Source organism: Palaemon carinicauda, unplaced genomic scaffold, assembly GCF_036898095.1.
Source record: "Palaemon carinicauda isolate YSFRI2023 unplaced genomic scaffold, ASM3689809v2 scaffold147, whole genome shotgun sequence".
Classification (NCBI taxonomy): domain Eukaryota; kingdom Metazoa; phylum Arthropoda; class Malacostraca; order Decapoda; family Palaemonidae; genus Palaemon; species Palaemon carinicauda.
The window spans coordinates 213542-236123 of NW_027169003.1; the positions used below are offsets into that span (position 1 = coordinate 213542).

Sequence of the window (22582 nt, forward strand, 5' to 3'; positions counted from 1 at the left end):
ACGATTTAGATAAGATAAGTGACATATGAGACGATTTTGATAAAATAAGTGACATATGAAGGTTTAAATAAGATAACGGACATATAGAATTTGAATTAGAAAATAATCATTTGACTATAAGTGTCCCTTTCTGAGTGGGAACACCTTGACATGGTGTAAGGGTTTGCGTATTGCCATGATCGGCATAGCTGTAATAGTCACTGCCCATAATAGGTTGGTTTGCTGTAAGTGATTAGACAAAAGTCTCCCACCATCACCAATCCGCAATGGCCAACGTGGTGATGAAAACTGGTGAAACCCAGACATGAAAAAAAAGGAATTTCTGAGGCCTTTGTCCAGTTGTTGTTGTTTTTGTATATGCGAATACGTGCTTGTGTGCGTGTGTGTACGTGTGTGTGTGTGTGTGTGTATGTGTTCGAATACTTTAATCTGCAATCCCGTCAAAATTACCTCTTTCCTTTGGCCAATTTCGTATGAACAATTTTCAATGTTGTTAATTACTTCTGAATGTTGTTAAAATCCCCTCTGGGTGCTGTTAAAATTACCGCTGAATGTTGTTAAAATTACCGCTGAATGTTGTTAAAATTACCTCTGAATGTTGTTAAAATTACCGCTGAATGTTGTTAAAATTACCTCTGAATGTTGTTAAAATTACTGCTGAATGTTGTTAAAATCCCCTCTGAGTGTTGTTAAAATTACCGCTGAATGTTGTTAAAATTACCTCTGAATGTTGTTAAAATTACCGCTGAATGTTGTTAAAATTACCTCTGAATGTTGTTAAAATTACCTCTGAATGTTAAAATTACCGCTGAATGTTGTTAAAATTACCCCTGAATCTTGTTAAAATTACGGCTGAATGTTGTTAAAATTACCTCTGAATGTTGTAAAATGACCGCTAAATGTTGTTAAAATTACCTCTGAATGTTGTTGAAATTACCGCTGAATGTTGTTAAAATTACCTCTGAATGTTGTTGAATTACCTCTGAATGTTGTTAATATTACCTCTGAATGTTGTTGAATTACCGCTAAATGTTGAAATTACCTCTGAATGTAGAAACTTCTATTTTCAGATATCGCTTCGCTCTCTTGTCTGTTGCAAACGGTGAGAAGCACCTACCGAGATGGTGGAAATGATGCAATAATTTCTTCATCAGGCGAAAGGTGAGTTTCTTGGAACAGTTATTATTTTGCAGTTGCGAAAACTTCCATTTGCGACATTGTTTTGGGTAGTGCCATAGCCTCTGTACCATGGTCTTCCACTATCTTGGGTTAGAGTTCTCTTGCTTGAGGGTACACTCGGGCACACTGTTCTATCTAGTTTCTCTTTCTCTTGTTTTGTTAAAGTTTTTATAGTTTATATAGGAAATATTTATTTCAATGATTTTACTGTTCTTAGAATATTTTATTTTTCCTTGTTTCCTTTCCTCACTGGGCTATTTTTCCCTGTTGGAGCCCCTGGGCTTATAGCATCCTGCTTTTCCAACTAGGGGTGTAGCTTAGCATTTAATAATAATAATAATAATAATAATAATAATAATAATAATAATAATAATAATAATAATAATAATAATAATAATAATAATATAAAGTTGCAGATCTTGTCAGAATAAAAAAAGTGTTTTTTCCCTGTTGGAGCCCCTGGGCTTATAGCATCCTGCTTTTCCAACTAGGGTTGTAGCTTAGCATTTAATAATAATAATAATAATAATAATAATAATAATAATAATAATAATAATAATAATAATAATAATAATAATATAAAGTTGCAGATATTGTCAGAATAAAAAGTGTTTATTCCGAGAAAAACGTTGCCAAAATTGTCTACAAATGTTGATGCTCTGGTTGGAGAGTGTTTAAGCATTTCGTCTACAAACACTGTTGAATTGAAAAGAAAATAGAAAAATAAAACATTCTACTTTTCTAGCTGGGGTTGTAGCTTAGCTAATAATAATAATTTTGGAGTGTCCTCCTAGAAGAGCTCCTTACCATGTGTGTGTGTATGTTGTTGCTGTTAATAATAATAATAATAATGATGATGATAATGATAATGATAATAATAATAATAATAATGATAATAATAGTAATAATCATAATAACAATTACAATAATAATAATAATAATAATAATAATAATAACAATAATAATAATAATAATAATAATAATAATAATAATAATAACAATCATGATGATGATAATAATAATAATAATAATAATTACAATAATAATAATAATAATAATAATAATAATAATAACAACAATTACAATAATAATAATAATAATAATAATAATAATAATAGCTGGTCCGGATACATTACATTGATTAGCCTCGCTACAAAATATACTAGAAAGTATTTCTAAATTTCCTAAACTAAGGATTAATTATTCGCAAAAATTCTGTGGTTTCACGTCCAGACGTATGGAGAAACGTAAGGTATAATTTATGTGGATTTTGCAGAATAGAAAATCATTTCAATTTAGAGAATGTATCGCAGGCAACAGTGAGCTTTGGCACATTTGCAAGTAAAAATCATGTTATAATATTTTGGGAACTTTAGGATCCAGGGAAACATTCTCGTATATTTATGATCATTATTACTTGCTAAGCTACAACCCATAGTTGGAAAAGGAGGATTCTATAAGCCCAGGGGCCTCCAACATGGAAAATAGCTCAGTGAGGAAAGGAAACAGAGAAAAATGAAACATTTCAAGAAGAGCAACAACACTGAAATAAATATCTATTTAAAGTATAAAAAACTTTAACAAAATAAGAGGAAGAGAAATAAGATAGAATAGTAAGCCCGAGAGCACCCTGAAGCAAGGGAAGTCTAACCCAAGACAGTGGAAGACCATGGTACAGAGGCTATGGCACTACCCATGATTAGAGAACAATGGTTTGATTTCGGAGTGTCCTTCTCCTTGAAGAGCTGCTTGCCATAGCTAAAGCATCTCTTCTACCCTTACCAAGAGGAAAGTGGCCACTGAACAATTACAGTGCAGTGAGAAGAATTGTTTGGTAATCTCAGTGTTGTCAGGTATATGTGGACAGAGGAGAATATGTAAAGAATAGGCCAGACTATTCGGTGTGTGTGTGTGTGTGTGTGTGTGTGTGTAGGCAAAAGGAAAATGAACCCTAACCAGAGAGAAAGATCCAATGTACTACTGTCTGGCCAGTCAAAAGACCCCATAACTCTCTAGCGGTAGTATCTCAACGGGTGGCTAGTGCCCTGGCCAACTTACTACATACCAATGGAAAGTTTGAAGAGGATATAATCTCTTGGTTGCCTAGAAAACACTGAAAACCTTTTGATAAGACCATAGATTGACTTTCTAGACGGCCAATTTCCTTGGACCGTATATTATCCTCTGCAGCGAAGCGAAAGTTGTTGCCTCTCTCTCTCTCTCTCTCTCTCTCTCTCTCTCTCTCTCTCTCTCTCTCTCTCTCTCTCTCTCTCTCTCTCTCTCTCTGTACATATATACATATATATTTATAGACATATACACACGCATATATGTATGTACATATATATATATATATATATATATATATATATATATATATATATATATATATATGTATATACATGTATATATATATATACATATATATATATATATATGTATATATATATTATAAAGAGAGAGAGAGAGAGAGAGAGAGAGAGAGAGAGAGAGAGAGAGAGAGAGAGAGAGAGAGAGAGAGAGAGAGAGGCTACATATATATATATATATATATATATATATATATATATATATATATATATATATATATACATAGATATGTAGAGATTACATACATATAAAAATAAATATATATACACACACACACACACACACACACACACATATATATATATATATATATATATATATATATATATATATATATATATATATATATATATATATATATATATACATACATATGTAAATGGAAAGTAAAACCTTGAAAAAACACAAGTTGAGTATATATCCATTTTAGAATCAAAATGATTTTTCGTGTTTCAATAAAAACATTTGATCTAATTTTTTTTTTTTCAGGGCAAAGTTCGTCTTGGATGTGTCATACTTCGTCCAAGAGTTGTACGAAGATGTTCCCCTTCATCTGCAGATTCTTTATGATCGTGATTACGAAGGTTAATATAAACACACATGCATATATACATATATAGATGTGTGTATATATATATATATATATATATATATATATATATATATATATATATATATATTTTCTATATATATATATATACATGTATATATATATATACATATATATATAAACACATATATATGTCTATGCATATATATGTATATACACATATATATATATATATATATATATATATATATATATATATATATATATATATATATACAATATATAATAGTCATGTATTATAGGATATCAAGCTGTCACATTTTAGACGTATCTATTTTCTAATATATTTTATTATTCAAATAATCAGAATGATTACATATTTCTATAACAATGTTTATAATGTAGTTTTAGTCTAAGACACAACTTATTCTCAGTACTTAAAGATTCCTCTCTTTTTGGTTTCAACTGACAGGAATTGCTAATGTTCTGATAAACCTCCTCTCCGGTAAGCTGAACGGTCTCACTATATATGAACGCGGCGAGTCGAACAACACTTCAGTTGAGATGCTCCTAAGGCCGAGCAAAGATGTGTCCATTCTCATGACAATCTGCACGGCCAGCAACGTCCTTCAGATATTTGAACAGGTGAGGTATCGACTATTTTTTTCGCTGATTATATCCTTCAGTGTAACCGAAAGGACTGATTGATTTGATTTAAACTCAGATCTGGCACCACCGGGTAAAAGATATGCCACATCTACATTTTTTGTAATGAAAAATAGGTCCCTTACTCTCAGATCTGGCACCACCGGGTAAAAAATATGCCACATCTACTTTTTTAGTAATGGAAAATAGGTCCCTTACACTCAGATCTGGCACCGCCGGGTAAAAAATATGCCACATCTACATTTTTAGTAATGAAATTTAGGTCCCTTACACTCAGATCTGGCACTGCCGTGTAAAAAATATTTTATCTTTCCTTGTTTCCTTTCCTCACTGGGCTATATTCCCCGTTGGGCCCCTTGGGCTTATAGCATCCTACTTTTACAACTAGGGTTATAGCTTAGCAATTAATAATAATAATAATAATAATAATAATAATAATAATAATAATAATAATAATAATAATAATGTGTCTCCCTATCACTTTACTAGATCAGAGCTAAGAGACTAGACAGCCACTTCGTCACTTGGCTCTTGGTTTCAGAAGGGGAATTGGAGGCCGAGTTCCTCCTCGTCCTCAAGAACTCAATCTTCGAAGGGACTCGAGTGCTCATTCTTTTCAAGGACCAATTCGGAGACTTGCTGATCAAACATTCGGAAGCAGATGCCGGGGGTGACATACGGTGAGTGTTGAAAAACTCTCTGGTAAAAAATTCTTTAAGGAGGACACTCCAAATGTAATATGTTGTTTCTATGTTAAACAGGCTGACATAAGTCTTTTTATAGTTTATATATGAAATATCTGTTTTGATGTTGTTACTGTTTTTAAAATATTCTATTTTAATTATTCATTATTTCTCATATCGTTTATTTATTTCTTAATTTCCTTTCCGCACTGGGATATTTTTCCCAGTTGGGCTTACAGCATCTTGTTTTTCCAACTAGGGTTGTGGCTTAACTAGTAATGATAATAACATTAGTCTTGGTTAGTACCATAGCCTCTGTATTATTATTATTATTATTATTATTATTATTATTATTATTACTTGCTAAGCTACAACCCTAGTTGGAAAAGCAGAATACTATAAGCCCGAGGGCTCTAACAGATAAAATAGCCCAGTGAGGAAAGGAATTAAGGAAACTACAAGGAAAAATAATTAACAATTAAAATATTTTTAGAACAGTAACAATATTAGAATAAATATTTCATATATTAACTATAAAAACTTACAAAAAAGAAGAGGAAGAGAAATAAGATAGAATAGTGTGCCTGAGTGTACCCTCAAGCAGGAGAACTCTACCCCATGCCAGTGAAAGGTCATGGTACAGAGGATATGTCAATATCCAAGACCAGGGAGCAATGGTTTGATTTTGGAGTGTCCTTCTCCTAGAAGAGCTGCTTACCATAGCTAAAGAGTCTCTTCTACCCTAACTGAGAGGAAAGCAGGCACTGAACAACTACATTGCAGTAGTTAGACCCTTGAGTGAGGAATAATTGTTTGGTAATCTCATTATTGTCATGTGTATGAGGACAGTATAAGCCAGACTATTCGATGTATGTGTAGGCAAATGGATAATGAACCGTAACCAGAGAGAAGGATCCAACGTAGTACTGTCATGGCTTTCCACTGTCTTGGGTAGTGCCATAGCCTCTGTACCATGGTCTTCCACTGTCTTGGGTAGTGCCATAGCCTCTGTACCATGGTCTTCCACTGTCTTGGGTAGTGCCATAGCCTCTGTACCATGGTCTTCCACTGTCTTGTGAAGCACCATAGCCTCTGTACCATGGTCTTCCACTGTCTTGGGTAGTGCTATAGCCTCTGTGCTATGGTCTTCCATTGTTTTGGGTAGTGCCATACCACTGTACCATGGTCTTCCACTGTGTTTGGTATTGCTGTAGCCTCTGTACCATGGTCTTCCACTGTCTTGTGTAGCACCATAGCCTCTGTACCATGGTCTTCCACTGTCTTGGGTAGTGCTATAGCCTCTGTACTATGGTCTTCCATTGTTTTGGGTAGTGCCATAACCTCTGTACCATGGTCTTCCACTGTCTTTGGTAGTGCTATAGCCTCTGTACTAAGGTCTTCCACTGTCTTGAGTAGCACCATAGCCTCTGTACCATGGTCTTCCACTGTCTTGGGTAATGCTATAGCCTCTGTACTATGGTCTTCCATTGTTTTGGGTAGTGCCATGGCACTGTACCAGGGTCTTCCACTGTCTTTGGTCGTGCTATAGCCTCTGTACTATGGTCTTTCAATATCTTGTGTAGCACCATAGCCTCTGTACCATGGTCTTCCACTGTCTTGGGTAGTGCCATAGCCTCTGTACCAGGGTCTTCCACTGTCTTGGCGTAGATTTCTCTTGCTTGAGAGCACACTATTCTATCTTGTTTCTCTTTCAAGATGCGGGTTTAGGGGGAGCCTATAGGTCTACCTGGTGAGTTATCAGCAGCCATTGCATGGCTCTCCATGGTCCTATCCTGGGTGGAGAGGAGGCTTAGGCACTGATCATATGTATATATGACCAGTCTCTGAGGCATTGTCACTGACCCTTGCCTTTGCCATTTATGAGTGACCTTTAAACCTGGTAAAATTCCACAAGAAAACTTGCTCATGAAAAACAAAATTATTGAAATTATTTTTATTAGAATTATTATTGATATAAGAATTATTATTATTATTATTATTATTATTATTATTATCATTATCAAAATATCAAAACCATCTTAAAATATGGAATAAATAGAATTAAATATAGAAATCAAAGAAGATGAAAAAACTTTTTACTTAAAATATGAGACCAACAAGCTTGAAGGAACCCAAATAAAGTGAGCAAACTTCAGCACAGGCTTTTTAGTAAACTTCAGAGCCTAAATAAACTTAAGATACAATTTTTTCCCCCCAGTTTTCTCACTCACAATGCAAGACACAGCCATTGGAAAGCCATGTCACCCGACATTTTAACCACACGCGGGGAACGAATGTACGCCAACATGGAGGGCAGACAGATGCTTGTGGCTGCCATAGATGGCCCACCGGTTTTCAAATTTCGGGGCATTCTTCCTGATGGCAGCTACGAACCGGAAGCTGGGATATCTTTGGATATCCTCAATAATTTGGCCCGTTATTTGAATTTCACGTGAGTATCTGCTTTGTCTGGGATTATCAGTCGAGAAGGTATTATTATTATTATTATTATTAGTAGTAGTAGTAGTAGTAGTAGTAGTAGTAGTAGTAGCAGTAGTAAAGCCATAACCATAGTTGGAAAAGCAGGATTCTATAAGCCCAAGGGCTCCAACGGGGAAAAATAGCCCACAGAAGAAAGGAAATAAGGAAAAAAAATAAAGTAAATGAGATGTAATGAGCTATATTATTATTATTATTCTTATTACTTGCCAAGCTACAATACTAGTTGGAAAAGCAGGATGCTATATGCCCAAGGGCTCCAACAGGGAAAATTAGTCCAGTGATTGACTTAAAATCTCTACTAAAAGTAGTTTTCTAATACATTTACCTTTCCAGGTACAAAGTTTACCAGCCCAGTGATGGAAAGTTCGGGTACCCACAACCGGACGGTTCAGTCACTGGCCTCATCGGCATGGTTGCCAGAAGGGAGGTACAACTGGCTATCTGCGGAATTGCTCTAAACTGTAATTACTGGTGTGCAATTTCATTTCACTATAGGGACAGGATTAGAAATCAAACTTTAGGGGAGATTACTCGAGTACCATATGTAGATGTGATCCTGGTGAGGGGTAGAAGGAGATGGTTTGGGCATGTTGTTCGCACTCCCCAAGAGAGATTAATTCATCAGAGCCTATGGTGCTACACAAGATAGTGGAAGACCATAGTACAGAGGCTATAGCACTACAAAGACAGTGGAAGACCATGGTACAGTGCTATGGCACTACCCAAAACAATGGAAGACCATAGTACAGAGGCTATAGCACTACCCTAGACAGTGGAAGACCATGGTACAGAGGCTATGGTGCTCCACAAGGCACTAGAAAAGTTGCAAGACCCCGGTGTACCATTTTCAAATTACCCCCTCCAAATCTTACCCCCTGGTAGTTTGAAACCGGTTTCAGGCTACCAGGGGGGGGGACTTGAAACTGGTTTCAAGCTACCCCCGGTGGTAATTTGAAACCGGTTTCAGGCTACCGGTGGGTAACTTGAAATCGGTTTCAAGCTACCTCCGGGGGTAATTTGAAGCCGGTTTCAAGCTACCCCCCTGGTTTCAAACTACCCCCCTCGTTTTTGCGTAGTATATCATAATTTATAAATATCAATCAATTGCTTTTGATCAAGGTCAACACAAAATTTTTAGGTTACAGGTGTATACATGTACGGTTTCCTCTATTTGTAGAACTTATTGATTTATTGTCTTAGTTCTTCTTTGCGATTATCATACTCGTACAGTGATAAAAGCACGGTCGATACGGACATCCTTCTTTTTATTTCCAAAACGAACTTAAGACACATTCAGTGAGTAAATTTGCATGATGTTTAATACTAGTGCATATAAGTCTAGCGTTCCATAATTCATCTGCATGACCATAAAAAGGACGATAGTTACAATGCCCATTCTTCGTCCTTGGGCCGCAAATAAAACCCCCTTTTTTTAATTTGATTATCTTGTACGCGGTAGCAAGTCTTTGATATATGTTTTGGGAGGTATATAAACCCAGGTTAACCCGATCACAGCGTCACTTGTCCAAAAAGTCGTCAGTATGGCTGCTGTACGGAAATCGGACAACCTCGACAAAAAGTCGTCAGTATGGCTGCTGAACGGAAATCGGACAACCTCGACAAAAAGTCGTCAGTATGGCTGCTGAACGGAAATCGGACAACCTCGACAAAAAGTCGTCAGTATGGCTGCTGTACGGAAATCGGACAACCTCGACAAAAAGTCGTCAGTATGGCTGCTGAACGGAAATCGGACAACCTCGACAAAAAGTCGTCAGTATGGCTGCTGAACGGAAATCGGACAACCTCGACAAAAAGTCGTCAGTATGGCTGGTGAACGGAAATCGGACAAACTCGACAAAAAGTCGTCAGTATGGCTGCTGAACGGAAATCGGACAACCTCGACAAAAAGTCGTCAGTATGGCTGCTGAACGGAAATCGGACAACCTCGACAAAAAGTCGTCAGTATGGCTGCTGTACGGAAATCGGACAACCTCGACAAAAAGTCGTCAGTATGGCTAGTGAACGGAAATCGGACAACCTTGACAAAAAGTCGTCAGTATGGCTGCTGAACGGAAATCGGACAACCTCGACAAAAAGTCGTCAGTATGGCTGGTGAACGGAAATCGGACAAACTCGACAAAAAGTCGTCAGTATGGCTGCTGAACGGAAATCGGACAACCTCGACAAAAAGTCGTCAGTATGGCTGGTGAACGGAAATCGGACAACCTCGACAAAAAGTCGTCAGTATGGCTGCTGTACGGAAATCGGACAACCTCGACAAAAAGTCGTCAGTATGGCTGCTGTACGGAAATCGGACAACCTCGACAAAAAGTCGTCAGTATGGCTGGTGAACGGAAATCGGACAACCTCGACAAAAAGTCGTCAGTATGGCTGCTGAACGGAAATCGGACAACCTCGACAAAAAGTCGTCAGTATGGCTGGTGAACGGAAATCGGACAAACTCGACAAAAAGTCGTCAGTATGGCTGCTGAACGGAAATCGGACAACCTCGACAAAAAGTCGTCAGTATGGCTGGTGAACGGAAATCGGACAACCTCGACAAAAAGTCGTCAGTATGGCTGCTGAACGGAAATCGGACAACCTCGACAAAAAGTCGTCAGTATGGCTGGTGAACGGAAATCGGACAACCTCGACAAAAAGTCGTCAGTATGGCTGGTGAACGGAAATCGGACAACCTCGACAAAAAGTCGTCAGTATGGCTGCTGAACGGAAATCGGACAAACTCGACAAAAAGTCGTCAGTATGGCTGCTGAACGGAAATCGGACAACCTCGACAAAAAGTCGTCAGTATGGCTGCTGAACGGAAATCGGACAACCTCGACAAAAAGTCGTCAGTATGGCTGCTGAACGGAAATCGGACAACCTCGACAAAAAGTCGTCAGTATGGCTGGTGAACGGAAATCGGACAACCTCGACAAAAAGTCGTCAGTATGGCTGCTGAACGGAAATCGGACAACCTCGACAAAAAGTCGTCAGTATGGCTGCTGAACGGAAATCGGACAACCTCGACAAAAAGTCGTCAGTATGGCTGCTGAATGGAAATCGGACAACCTCGACAAAAAGTCGTCAGTATGGCTGCTGAACGGAAATCGGACAACCTCGACAAAAAGTCGTCAGTATGGCTGGTGAACGGAAATCGGACAAACTCGGCAAAAAGTCGTCAGTATGGCTGCTGAACGGAAATCGGACAACCTCGACAAAAAGTCGTCAGTATGGCTGCTGAACGGAAATCGGACAACCTCGACAAAAAGTCGTCAGTATGGCTGCTGAACGGAAATCGGACAACCTCGACAAAAAGTTGTCAGTATGGCTGGTGAACGGAAATCGGACAAACTCGGCAAAAAGTCGTCAGTATGGCTGCTGAACGGAAATCGGACAACCTCGACAAAAAGTCGTCAGTATGGCTGCTGAACGGAAATCGGACAACCTCGACAAAAAGTCGTCAGTATGGCTGGTGAACGGAAATCGGACAAACTCGGCAAAAAGTCATCAGTATGGCTGCTGAACGGAAATCGGACAACCTCGACAAAAAGTCGTCAGTATGGCTGCTGAACGGAAATCGGACAAACTCGACAAAAAGTCATCAGTATGGCTGCTGAACGGAAATCGGACAACCTCGATATCATCTTTGACTACGTAGTGAACACCAAGTACCTAAAAGGGGCTTCGGAAAACGAAAAAGCCAATCTTGGAGACTATACTCTCTTAAATTTACGAAGGTCAAGGTGTATCTAGACAGAAATCACAGGGTGCCATATTTTCGACTTCGTAGTATACCTTCTCACCTCACCTATAGTAATCTCCTTTGGGAATCGACGACCTATCAAAAAAAAAAAAAAAAAAAAAAAATCTTCTCTGTAGGCCACAGCCGAAATGTTTCTTTGTTTTTCTTTTGTCATATCGTCTCTTACAATAGTTATTCTATTGTTTTTGTTGGCAGATCAACATGCTCACTGCATTTTCTTGTTATCAGTTTGCTTTAAACATTTCTTTAATGATACAATACCCATTTGCCTTCTTGTTATTTTTGTATTCTAACTTTATATCTTTCCTTTATTTCTTTCTACTTGTTTGTTTCCCTTTCATCTTGGGTAATAATAATAATAATAAAAATAGTAATAATAATAATAATAATAATAATAATAAGTATCTTACCCCTACTGTTGCTCTGTATGGTGATGGATGACCTTACATTCTGGCTGACAAAAAGTTCTCTCTCTCTCTCTCTCTCTCTCTCTCTCTCTCTCTCTCTCTCTCTCTCTCTCTCTCTCTCTACTTCTGGGTGTGCAGCGCAAGCAGCTAGCTACTTTCGTCGCAAGTGGTTCCTGCCATTACCTGAACGCAAGGCAAGGAGGTTTAATAAGGGATACTTTCTAACTTAGCCGATTAACAAATGTCCATAGCTGACCTGAGAAACTATATCAAAAAAAGTGGCAATTTTGTGTCCCGTTTCTTTATAGTACGACTAAATAACGTTACAAAACGATAACAAGTTGAAGTTGAGTTTTTGTAGAATTAAAGTTTACAACTTTCAATGGTGTATTGTCTTTTCAAAAGACAACTTTCAATGGAGTATTGTCTTCGCAAAATGCAACTTTCAGTTGTGTATTGTCTTTTCGAAAGACGACTTTCAATATTGAATTGACTTTGCAATAAAACACCTTTCAATGGTGTATTGTCTTTTGAAAAGACAAGTTTCAATGGTGCATTGTCTTTTCAAAAGACAAGTTTGAGTGGTGTATTGTCTTTTCAAAAGACAAGTTTCAATGGTGTATTGGCTTTCAAAAGATAACTTTCAATGGTGTATTGTAATGGCATTAATTATAACAAAATTGCATCCTTCCCTCTTTATTTTCGAGAAAGAATTTCGGAAATATGGCATGTGTGTTTTAGTCTTTAAGTACATCTCAAACTTCTTCGTAAATTTGACAGAGTATAGCGACAAAGTACACATCTCGTCGTGGACTTTTGTATCAATTTCTCCACGGATATTGCTGTGTGAAGCTCATGCACCCGAAGCACAAGAATGGCATCTTTTTGAGATGATAAAAGAAAACAATTCTTTTTCTTGAATACGAAAATAAACTTTTTTTTTCTACTGCTGCGAAATCGGCAATAAATGCATGATGCATATGTGCACTGCCATATAAATTATTTTCTATTTCGATGAGGGAGGTAACTTGAAAACATGGGGGGTAGCTTGAAACCGGTTTCAAACTACCTCCCCAGTAATCTGAAACCGGTTTAAAGTTACGGGGGGGGGGGGGGGTTAGCTTGAAACTGGGGGTAGCTTGAATCCTTTACACCGACATACATAGAAGAGGACTATGGAGCGTGAGGTAGGAGATGGTGAATGGAGAAGTATTAATTTAAAAGCTCAATATAGAGACGACTGGGGAAATCTAACCGAGGTTCTTTGCGTCAATAGGAGTAGGAGAAGATGGTGAGGATGATAGGGTCACATAGAAATAAACTGAAAGCTTCAAAGTAACATTAGGCCATACTGTTAAATTAAGCTCCTTAGTCCAGTTGTTATCTGTAAACTCTGTAAGGAATTTATGATTATTGTATTTAAGGCAGCTCATGTATGACAGAGGCAAGGGACAGTGGCATTGCCCTATCAAGCAGGACAATGCCCTAGAGACTGACCATATATACATATGATCAGCGCCCAAGCCCCCTCTCCACACAAGATAGGACCAAGGAGGGGCCGGCAATGGCTACTGACGACTCAGCAGGTTGCAGCGATCAAAGGAACTAACAAGTTTCCTAATGAGGGACTGCCTTCAGCTGCAAGTTTTTATATTGCTGTGGTCCCTTGCATCTGCCAGTCAAAAGCGACCTTTAAACCTTTAAAGGTTTAAAGGCAGCTCATGTATGACAGAGGTAAGGGACAGTGACATTGTCCAGGCAGCTCATGTATGACAGAGGCAAGGGACAGTGACATTGCCCTATCGAGCAGGACAATGCCCTAGAGACTGACCATATATATATATATAATCAGCGCCCAAGCCCCATCTCCACACAAGATAGGACCAAGGAGGGCCCGGCAATGGCTACTGATGACTCAGCAGGTTGCAGCGATCAAAGAAACTAACAAGTTTGAGCCGGACTCGATCCCCAGTCTGGCGTTTTCACCAGTCAGGGACGTCACTACATCGACCACTACAACCCTAAATTGTAGGAATACTCCAAATTCTGCTAGGGAAATTGAGTGCTTTCTTAAGAACAATAGCTTTCTTTAGAGCAATGTTCATTACATCATGTGCATGATCAAGGCTGTTACAGCTTGCAAAATTCTAAACAAATAGAAGAATTAAAAAGACCTTCGATTTGTAGTTAGCTTAGAGGTTAAATGGAAAAACTTGCATAAGGTTCTTCTCCAAAGAGTTTCTTTCTGAAAGCAGTCAATCTGATGCACTTACAATGCTTGATTGTGTGCTTAATACGTACTCACTTGAATATCATTTTCCGTATCTCAAGCATTATTAACTTAACGTGTTTGAGGAGCTTAAAAACTTTTGTTGGTAACTACAAAGGCAACCTCTTTAACTTGACGTGTTTGAGGAACTTATTTGTTGGTAACTAAAAACGCAACCTCTTTAACTTAACGCGTTTGAGGAACTTAAAAACTTTTGTTGGTAAATAAAAAAGGCAACCTCTTTAACTTAACGTGTTTGGGGAACTTAAAAACTTTTGTTGGTAACTTTTAAAAACTTTTGTTGGTAACTTTTAAAAACTTTTGTTGGTAACTTAAAAGGCAACCTCTTTAACTTAACGTGTTTGAGGAACTTGAAAACTTTTGTTGGTAACTAAAAAGGCAACCTCTTTAACTTAATGCGTTTGAGGAACTTAAAAACTTTTGTTGGTAACTAAAAAGCTAACCTCTTTAAATTAACGTGTTTGAGGAACTTAAAAACTTTAGTTGGTAACTAAAAAGGCAACCTCTTTAACTTAACGTGTTTGAGGAACTTAAACTTTAAAACTTTTGTTGGTAACTAGAAAGGCAACCTCTTTAATTTAACGTGTTTGAGGAACTTAAAAACTTTTGTTGGTAACTTTTAAAAACTTTTGTTGGTAACTTAAAAGCTAACCTCTTTAACTTAACGCGTTTGAGGAACTTAAAAACTTTTGTTGGCAACTAAAAAGGCAACCTCTTTAACTTAACGTGTTTGAGGAACTTAAACTTTAAAACTTTTGTTGGTAACTAGAAAGGCAACCTCTTTAATTTAACGTGTTTGAGGAACTTAAAAACTTTTGTTGGTAACTTTTAAAAACTTTTGTTGGTAACTTAAAAGCTAACCTCTTTAACTTAACGCGTTTGAGGAACTTAAAAACTTTTGTTGGCAACTAAAAAGGCAACCTCTTTAACTTAACGTGTTTGAGGAACTTAAAAACTTAACCTTTTTAATTTAACGTGTTTGAGGAACTTAAAAACTTAACCTTTTGTAACTTAACGTGTTTGAGGAACTTAAAAACTTAACCTTTTTAATTTAATGTGTTTGAGGAACTTAAAAACTTAACCTTTTTAACTTAACGTGTTTGAGGAACTTAAAAACTTAACCTTTTGTAACTTAACGTGTTTGAGGAACTTAAAAACTTTTGTTGGCACCTAAAAAGCTAACTTCTTTCACCTGCAGGGAGGAGAGAGGAAGTGATTGACTACGCGTATCCTCATTTGCAAGGATATCTGCGCATCTTTTCTAGATCTCCTAAGGCTAGGAGCCGAGTTCTAGCGATTTTGTCCCCCTTCACATCCCAGGTAAGGTTGGAAGCTTCAAGGCACACTGTATGCACCAAAGTATTGTATGTTAGGCAGTTACAATGCATTACATTTTTTTATCAACAAATCGTTTCTCCAATCAGGGAGTGGCTCTCTAGAAAACTTAAGATACTGATTATTATTATTATTATTATTATTATTATTATTATTATTATTAGCCAAGCTACAACACTAGTTGGAAAAGCAAGATGTTATAAGCCCAAGGGCTCCAATAGGGAAAATAACCCAGTGAGGAAAGGAAACAAGGAAAAATAAAATATTCTAAGAACAGTAACAGCATTAAAATGAATATCTCCCATATAAACTATAAAAACTTTAACAAAACAAGAGGAAGAGAGATAAGATAGAATAGTGTGCCCGAATGTACCCTCAAGCAAGAGAACTCTACCCCAAGACAGTGGCTATGGCAGTACCTAAGAATAGAAAATAATGGTTTGATTTTGGAATGTCCTTCTCCTAGCAGAGCTGCTTACCATAGCTAAAAGTCTCTTCTACTCTTGAAAAATACTTTTATTGATTTTTCAGTTTGCTGTTTTAATCTATAGTATATCCGTGCATCTGTATAAAAGCTCATTAGTATTGTGTCATTCCTGTTAATATTACTGTACTAAACACACTCACGTCATTAAATTCTATGGTACTTACACTCTCACGCTTCCTGAACATGAGATCCTTCCTTTCCATCATACCTCTAAAAGGTCCCTCATGATAAGCAAGGGACAGTGACAATATCCTAGAGATTGATCATATATCTATATGATCAGTGCCCAGGGCCCCCTCTCCACCCAAGCTAGGAATTTGGAGGGCCAGGCAATGGCTACTGATGACAGCAGGTAGACTTATAGGCTACCCCCAAAGCCCCCATTCTTAGCTCATTAGGATAGTGTGGTTGCAGACATAACTATCCCATCACTTTCTAAATCTGCTTAGCCTCCTTTGCTCAAACACTTAATATTTCATATATTGTCATCTTGACTTTCAATGGTATTTTATGACTTTTCCTATTTTTGCACGCACTGCACTATCTATATAGTTTCATCAGTTCTGTGACTCGTCTTTTCTATCAATCTATTATAATCTGTAGTATATCATCTGAAATATTAAAAAAAAAAAAAAAAAAAAAAAAAAAAAAAAAAAACAAGAATTGTTTGGTCTTTCGATTATCAGGTGTGGCTATACATTACTGTTTGTTTCTTCCATAACCAAATTGTGCTATTCTTCATTATTTGTTCCTTCCATGACCAAATGTAGCTATTCTTCATCATTTATTCCTACTATTATCAGGTGTGGCAATAGATTGCTGTTTGTTTTTTCCATAACCAAACGAAGCTATTATTCAATGTTTGTTCATTCCATAACTAGATGTAGCTATTCATCATTATTTAATCCTAACTTTATCAGGTGAGGCAATAGATTTCTGTTTGTTCTCTCCATAATCAGACGTAGCTATTCTTCATTATTTGTTCCTTCCATAACCAGATGTAGCTAGTCTTCATTGTTTATTCCATTACCTGGTGTGCCAATAGATTAGTTGGTTCCTTCCATAACCAGGTGTGGCTATTCTTCATTGTTTGCTCCTTCCATAACCAGGAGTAGCTATTCTTCATTGTTTGTTCCTTCCATAACCAGGTGTGGCTATTCTTCATTGTTTGCTCCTTCCATAACCAGGAGTAGTTATTCTTCATTGTTTGTTCCTTCCATAACCAGAAGTAGCTATTCTTTATTGTTTGTTCCTTCCATAACCAGGAGTAACTATTCTTCATTGTTTGTTCCTTCCATAATCAGGTGTAGCTATTCTTCATTGTTTGTTTTTTCCATAACCAGGAGTATCTATTCTTCATTGTTTGTTCCTCCCATAACCAGTCGTCATTATTCTTTCTTTGTTTGTTCCTTCTATTACCAGATGTGCCAATAGACTACTGTTTGTTTTTTCCATAATCACGTGTTGTTATTCTTTACTGTTTGTTCCTTCCATAACCGGATGTAGCTATTCTTCAATGTTTGTTCCATTAAAGATTTGCCAATAGATTATTCTTTGTTCCTTCCATAACCAGACGTAGCTATTCTTCATTGTTTGTTCCTTCCATAACCAGATGTAGCTATTCTTCATTGTTCCTTCCATAACCAGATGTAGCTATTCTTCATTGTTTGTTCCATTACCAGGTGTACCAAGAGATTACTGTTTATTCCTTCTATAACCAGATGTAGCCTATTCTTCACTGTTTGTTCCATTACCAGGTGTGCCAATAGATTACTGTTTGTTCCTTCCATAGCCAGGTATGGCTATTCTTCATTGTTTGTTCCTTCCATAACCAGGGGTAGCTATTCTTCATTGTTTGTTCCTTCCATAACAAGGAGTAGCTATTCTTCATTGTTTGTTCCTTCCATAACCAGGTGTGTTTATTCTTTGTTTGTTTGTTCCTTCTATTACCAGATGTGCCAATAGACTACTGTTTGTTCTTTCCATAATCACGTGTTGTTATTCTTTACTGTTTGTTCCTTCCATAACTGGATGTAGCTATTCTTCAATGTTTGTTCCATTAAAGGTTTGCCAATAGATTACTCTTTGTTCCTTCCATAACCAGACGTAGCTATTCTTCATTGTTTGTTCCTTCCATAACCAGATGTAGCTATTCTTCAATGTTCCTTCCATAACCAGATGTAGCTATTCTTCACTGTTTGTTCCATTACCAGATGTACCAAGAGATTACTGTTTATTCCTTCTATAACCAGATGTAGCCTATTCTTCATTGTTTGTTCCATTACCTGGTGTGCCAATAGATTACTGTTTGTTCCTTCCATAGCCAGGTATGGCTATTCTTCATTGTTTGTTCCTTCCATAACCAGGGGTAGCTATTCTTCATTGTTTGTTCCTTCCATAACAAGGAGGAGCTATTCTTCATTGTTTGTTCCTTCCATAACCAGGTGTGTTTATTCTTTGTTTGTTTGTTCCTTCCATTACCAGATGTGCCAATAGATTACTATTTGTTCCTTCCATAATCATGTGCGGTTATTCCTAACTGTTTTTTTTCCTTCCATGACTAGGTGTGGCTCTGCATCATTGCATTTACCTTAATCATTGGTCCTGTTGCCTACACTGCGGTGAAGGCAAATAGAATGAATATAGGCGAAGATATCCATGACCTTGACCTTCAGGTCTCCACCTTCAACATGTTCCGGAACCTGGTTAATCAGGGGAACCAGCTTCATCTACGATACTGGCCACAAAGATTCTTAGTCTTTTCCTGGATTCTCTTCTGCTTGATCATTTCAGGTGAGAAATATTCATTAATATTTTGTAGATTTTAGAAAAAATCCCTCAGAGGAATATTAGGAGCTAAATGGCTGGGAAGGATAAGAAATGAATCTATTGGAGAGATTACTCGAGTGTCATAGGTGGATGAGATCATGGTGCGGGGTAGATGGAGATGGTTTGGGCATGCTCTTAGCACTCTCCAAGAGAGATTAGTTAACCAAACTTTTAACTGGGTTCCTACAAGACACTAGAAGAGTGTGAAGACCCTGAAGATGGTTTGGGCATGCTCTTCGCACTCCAAAAGAGAAATTAGTTCACCAAACGTATAACTGGGTTCCCACAAGACGCTAGAAGAGTTGGAAGACCCTGGAGATGGTTTGGGCATGCTCTTCGCACTCCAAAAGAGAAATTAGTTCACCAAACTTTTAACTGGACTCCACAAGGCCCTAGAAGAGTTGGGAGACCCAGGCCTACAGGGCTGAGGACTTGAAGCGTCAAATAAATGATGATGAATGGAGAAGTATTGATTTAAAAGCTGAAGATTGAGACGACTGGCGAAATCTAATCTAGGCCCTTTGCGTCAGAGAGAGAGAGAGAGAGAGAGAGAGAGAGAGAGAGAGAGAGAGAGAGAGAGAGAGAGAGAGAGGGCGCATTCAGCAGGTAAGCATAACTAAGCGGGAGTGGGGGTGAGCTAATACCTACATTACACCGTAAGAGGTCAGTTATGACTCAACCCTCCGAGGTTAGAACTAGTGACATGGGACATGTGGAAGACAGAATAGCAAAGGAATTTCGAGATGATGATGATGATGATGATTATCATTAATTGCTAAGCTACAACCCTAGTTGGAAAAGTAGGATGTTATAAGCCCAGGGGCCCCAACAGAGAAAATAGCCCAGTGAGGAAAGGAAACAAGGAAAAATAAAATATTTTAAGAACAGTAACATTGAAATAAATATTTCATATATAAACTATAAAAATTTTAACAAAAAAAAAGGAGAAAAATTAGATAGAATAAAGTGCCCGAGTGTACCCTCAAGCCAGAGAACTCTACCCCAAGACAGTGGGAGACCATGGTACAGAGGTTATGGCACTACCCAAGACTAGAGAACAATGGTTTGATTTTTTAGTGTCCTTCTGAAATATTACACTGATATTATTCACTAAGAAATCAATAATTTGAGTGTGGCACATACAGTTATACATTTCCTAGTACATCTTATATATTTACCATCCTCCCGTCAAGATACTACTGCTAGAGAGTTATTGGGTCATTTGACTGGACAGACAGTACTACATTGGATCCCTTTTTCTGGTTACGGGTCATTCTGTCTTTACCTACACATATACCAAATAGTCTGGCCTATTCTTTCCACATTCTCCTGTCCTCAAACACCAGACAACACTGAGATCACTAAGAAAATCTTCACTCAATGTGTTATTCACAGCACTTTAATTCTTCAAGAGGTTACTTTCCTCCTGGTAAGGATAGAATAGACTCTTTAGCTATGGTAAGCAGCTCTTCTACGAGAAGGGCACCCCAAACCATTGTTCTCTAGTATTGGGTAGTGTCATAGCCTCTGTACCACGGCCTTTCACTGTCTCTCATGCTCTAGTGTACACTTGGGCACGCTGTTCTATCTTATTTATTTTCCCTTTTTTTCTTTGAGTTTTTATAGTTTATGTCTGGAAGACCTAATTTAATGTTGTTACTGTTCTTAATTTTTTTTTTATTGTAATACTTCTCTCGTAATGTATTTATTTCCTTGTTTCCTTTCCGTATTGGGAGATTTTTCCCTGTTGGAGCCCTTGCTTTTCAAACTAGGGTTGTAGCTTAGATGATAATAATAATAATAATAATAATAATAATAATAATAATAATAATACACCAAACCTACCTTTGTCCCTGGGACATGGCCTTTTGTTCTGACAGCCCGTAACTGAGGAAGTGTATAAAGTGAGAGAGAGAGAGAGAGAGAGAGAGAGAGAGAGAGAGAGAGAGAGAGAGAGAGAGAGCTTAATAAGCCTACGAAAGGCTCAAGGTCATAAGTCAGCGATAGAAGAGTGTAGCTTTTAGCTGGCGAAAAGCTAATAGGAAAGACGAGACATAAATTATAAACGATAAAGAAAAAGCAAAAGCATAAGTCTTTTTATAGTTTATATACGACATATCTGTTTTGATGATGTAACTGTTCTTAAAATATTGTTATTTTTTACTCATATTGTTTATTTTCTTATTTCCTCACTGGGCTACTTTCCCCTATTGGAGCCCTTGGGCTTAGAGCATCCTGCTTTTCCAACTAGGATTGTAGCTTAGCTAATAATAATAATAATAATAATAATAATAAAAGGTTTGTATATCACCAAGATCAGCAAAGCTGTACAAGTCAGGGCCTCCTATACTAGGCTGGCTTACTCTGAGCGATCAGACAAGTCTGCCACCATCACAAAAGCAGCAGCTGGCCAGCGTGGTGGTAACAACTGGCCAAACACCACAGACACAGACCCATATGGCTCCAGAAAGCACTAGAAGAGTTGGAAGACCCAAGTCTACATGGCTGGGGACTATGAAGCGTGAAGTAGATGATAATGAATGAAGAAGTAATGATTATATAATAACGTAATATACTATGTGGATGATATACAATTCAGCATTGATAACACGGAGGTGGTAAAGCAAGATTGTAAGTATAACTACGCACATGTACGAGTTAAGACTATTGCGTAATACTGTAACATTCACGGCCCAGACGAAGATGAACGGAACACGTTCTTTGAACTGGCCAACTTCAAATAGGAAAATAAGGTACATGTTATACCTTCAGAAACTTGCATATTCTGAGATTATATAAGTACTTATGAGTCTAATGTAAACATAAGTATTTTAATGTAATAGATTACTAGTTAACTGCGATTAAATAACTATTCAAAACACGATGTACTAAAATCTAAATCAAGACAACTCTCATATTCAAGCTATGATTCATTCCATTGCAGCAGCAGTAGAAAATAAAAATCGGCCATCATTATTATTATTATTATTATTATCATTACTATTCTTATTAGCTAAGCTACAGCCACAGTGGGAAAAGCAGGATGTTACAAGCCCAAGGGCTCCAACAGGGAAAACATCTACCTGTGAGTAAAGGAAATTAGGAAATAAACTGTATGAGAAGTAATGAACAATTATTATTATTATTATTATTATTATTATTATTAGCTAAGCTACAACCCTTGTTGGAAAAGCAGGATGCTATAAGCCCAAGGGCTCCAACAGGGAAAACATCTACCTGTGAGTAAAGGAAATTAGGAAATAAACTGTATGAGAAGTAATGAACAATTATTATTATTATTATTATTATTATTATTAGCTAAGCTACAACCCTTGTTGGAAAAGCAGGATGCTATAAGCCCAAGGGCTCCAACAGGGAAAACATAAACCTTTGAGGAAAGGAAATAAGGAAATAAACTGTATGATAAGTAACGAACAATCAAAATAAAATATTTCAAGAACAGTAACAACATTCAAACAGATCTTTCATATATAAACTATAATGAGACTTATGTCAGC

At 37.3% G+C, this 22582-nt stretch overlaps 1 protein-coding gene across 1 annotated transcript; it reads left to right on the forward strand.

Annotated features, from left to right (window-relative positions):
• The first annotated feature begins 175 nt into the window (after window positions 1-175).
• LOC137635603 (glutamate receptor-like) lies at window positions 176-21608 on the forward strand. Its single transcript, XM_068368062.1, has 10 exons — window positions 176-224; window positions 1071-1161; window positions 4039-4133; window positions 4572-4744; window positions 5255-5445; window positions 7667-7900; window positions 8284-8411; window positions 15612-15733; window positions 18800-19028; window positions 21418-21608. The coding sequence occupies exons 1-10, from the start codon at window positions 176-178 to the stop codon at window positions 21606-21608; spliced, it is 1503 nt and encodes a 500-aa protein (XP_068224163.1).
• The last annotated feature ends 974 nt before the right edge of the window (window positions 21609-22582 follow it).

Bases quoted from the DNA above. Each gene is read 5' to 3' on its own strand.
- LOC137635603 (XM_068368062.1), top strand. From the start codon at position 176: ATGATCGGCATAGCTGTAATAGTCACTGCCCATAATAGGTTGGTTTGC. The intron at 4,745-5,254 runs GTGAGGTATCGA...TCACTTTACTAG, and splicing joins TCCTTCAGATATTTGAACAG to ATCAGAGCTAAGAGACTAGA. The intron at 7,901-8,283 runs GTGAGTATCTGC...TTACCTTTCCAG, and splicing joins GCCCGTTATTTGAATTTCAC to GTACAAAGTTTACCAGCCCA.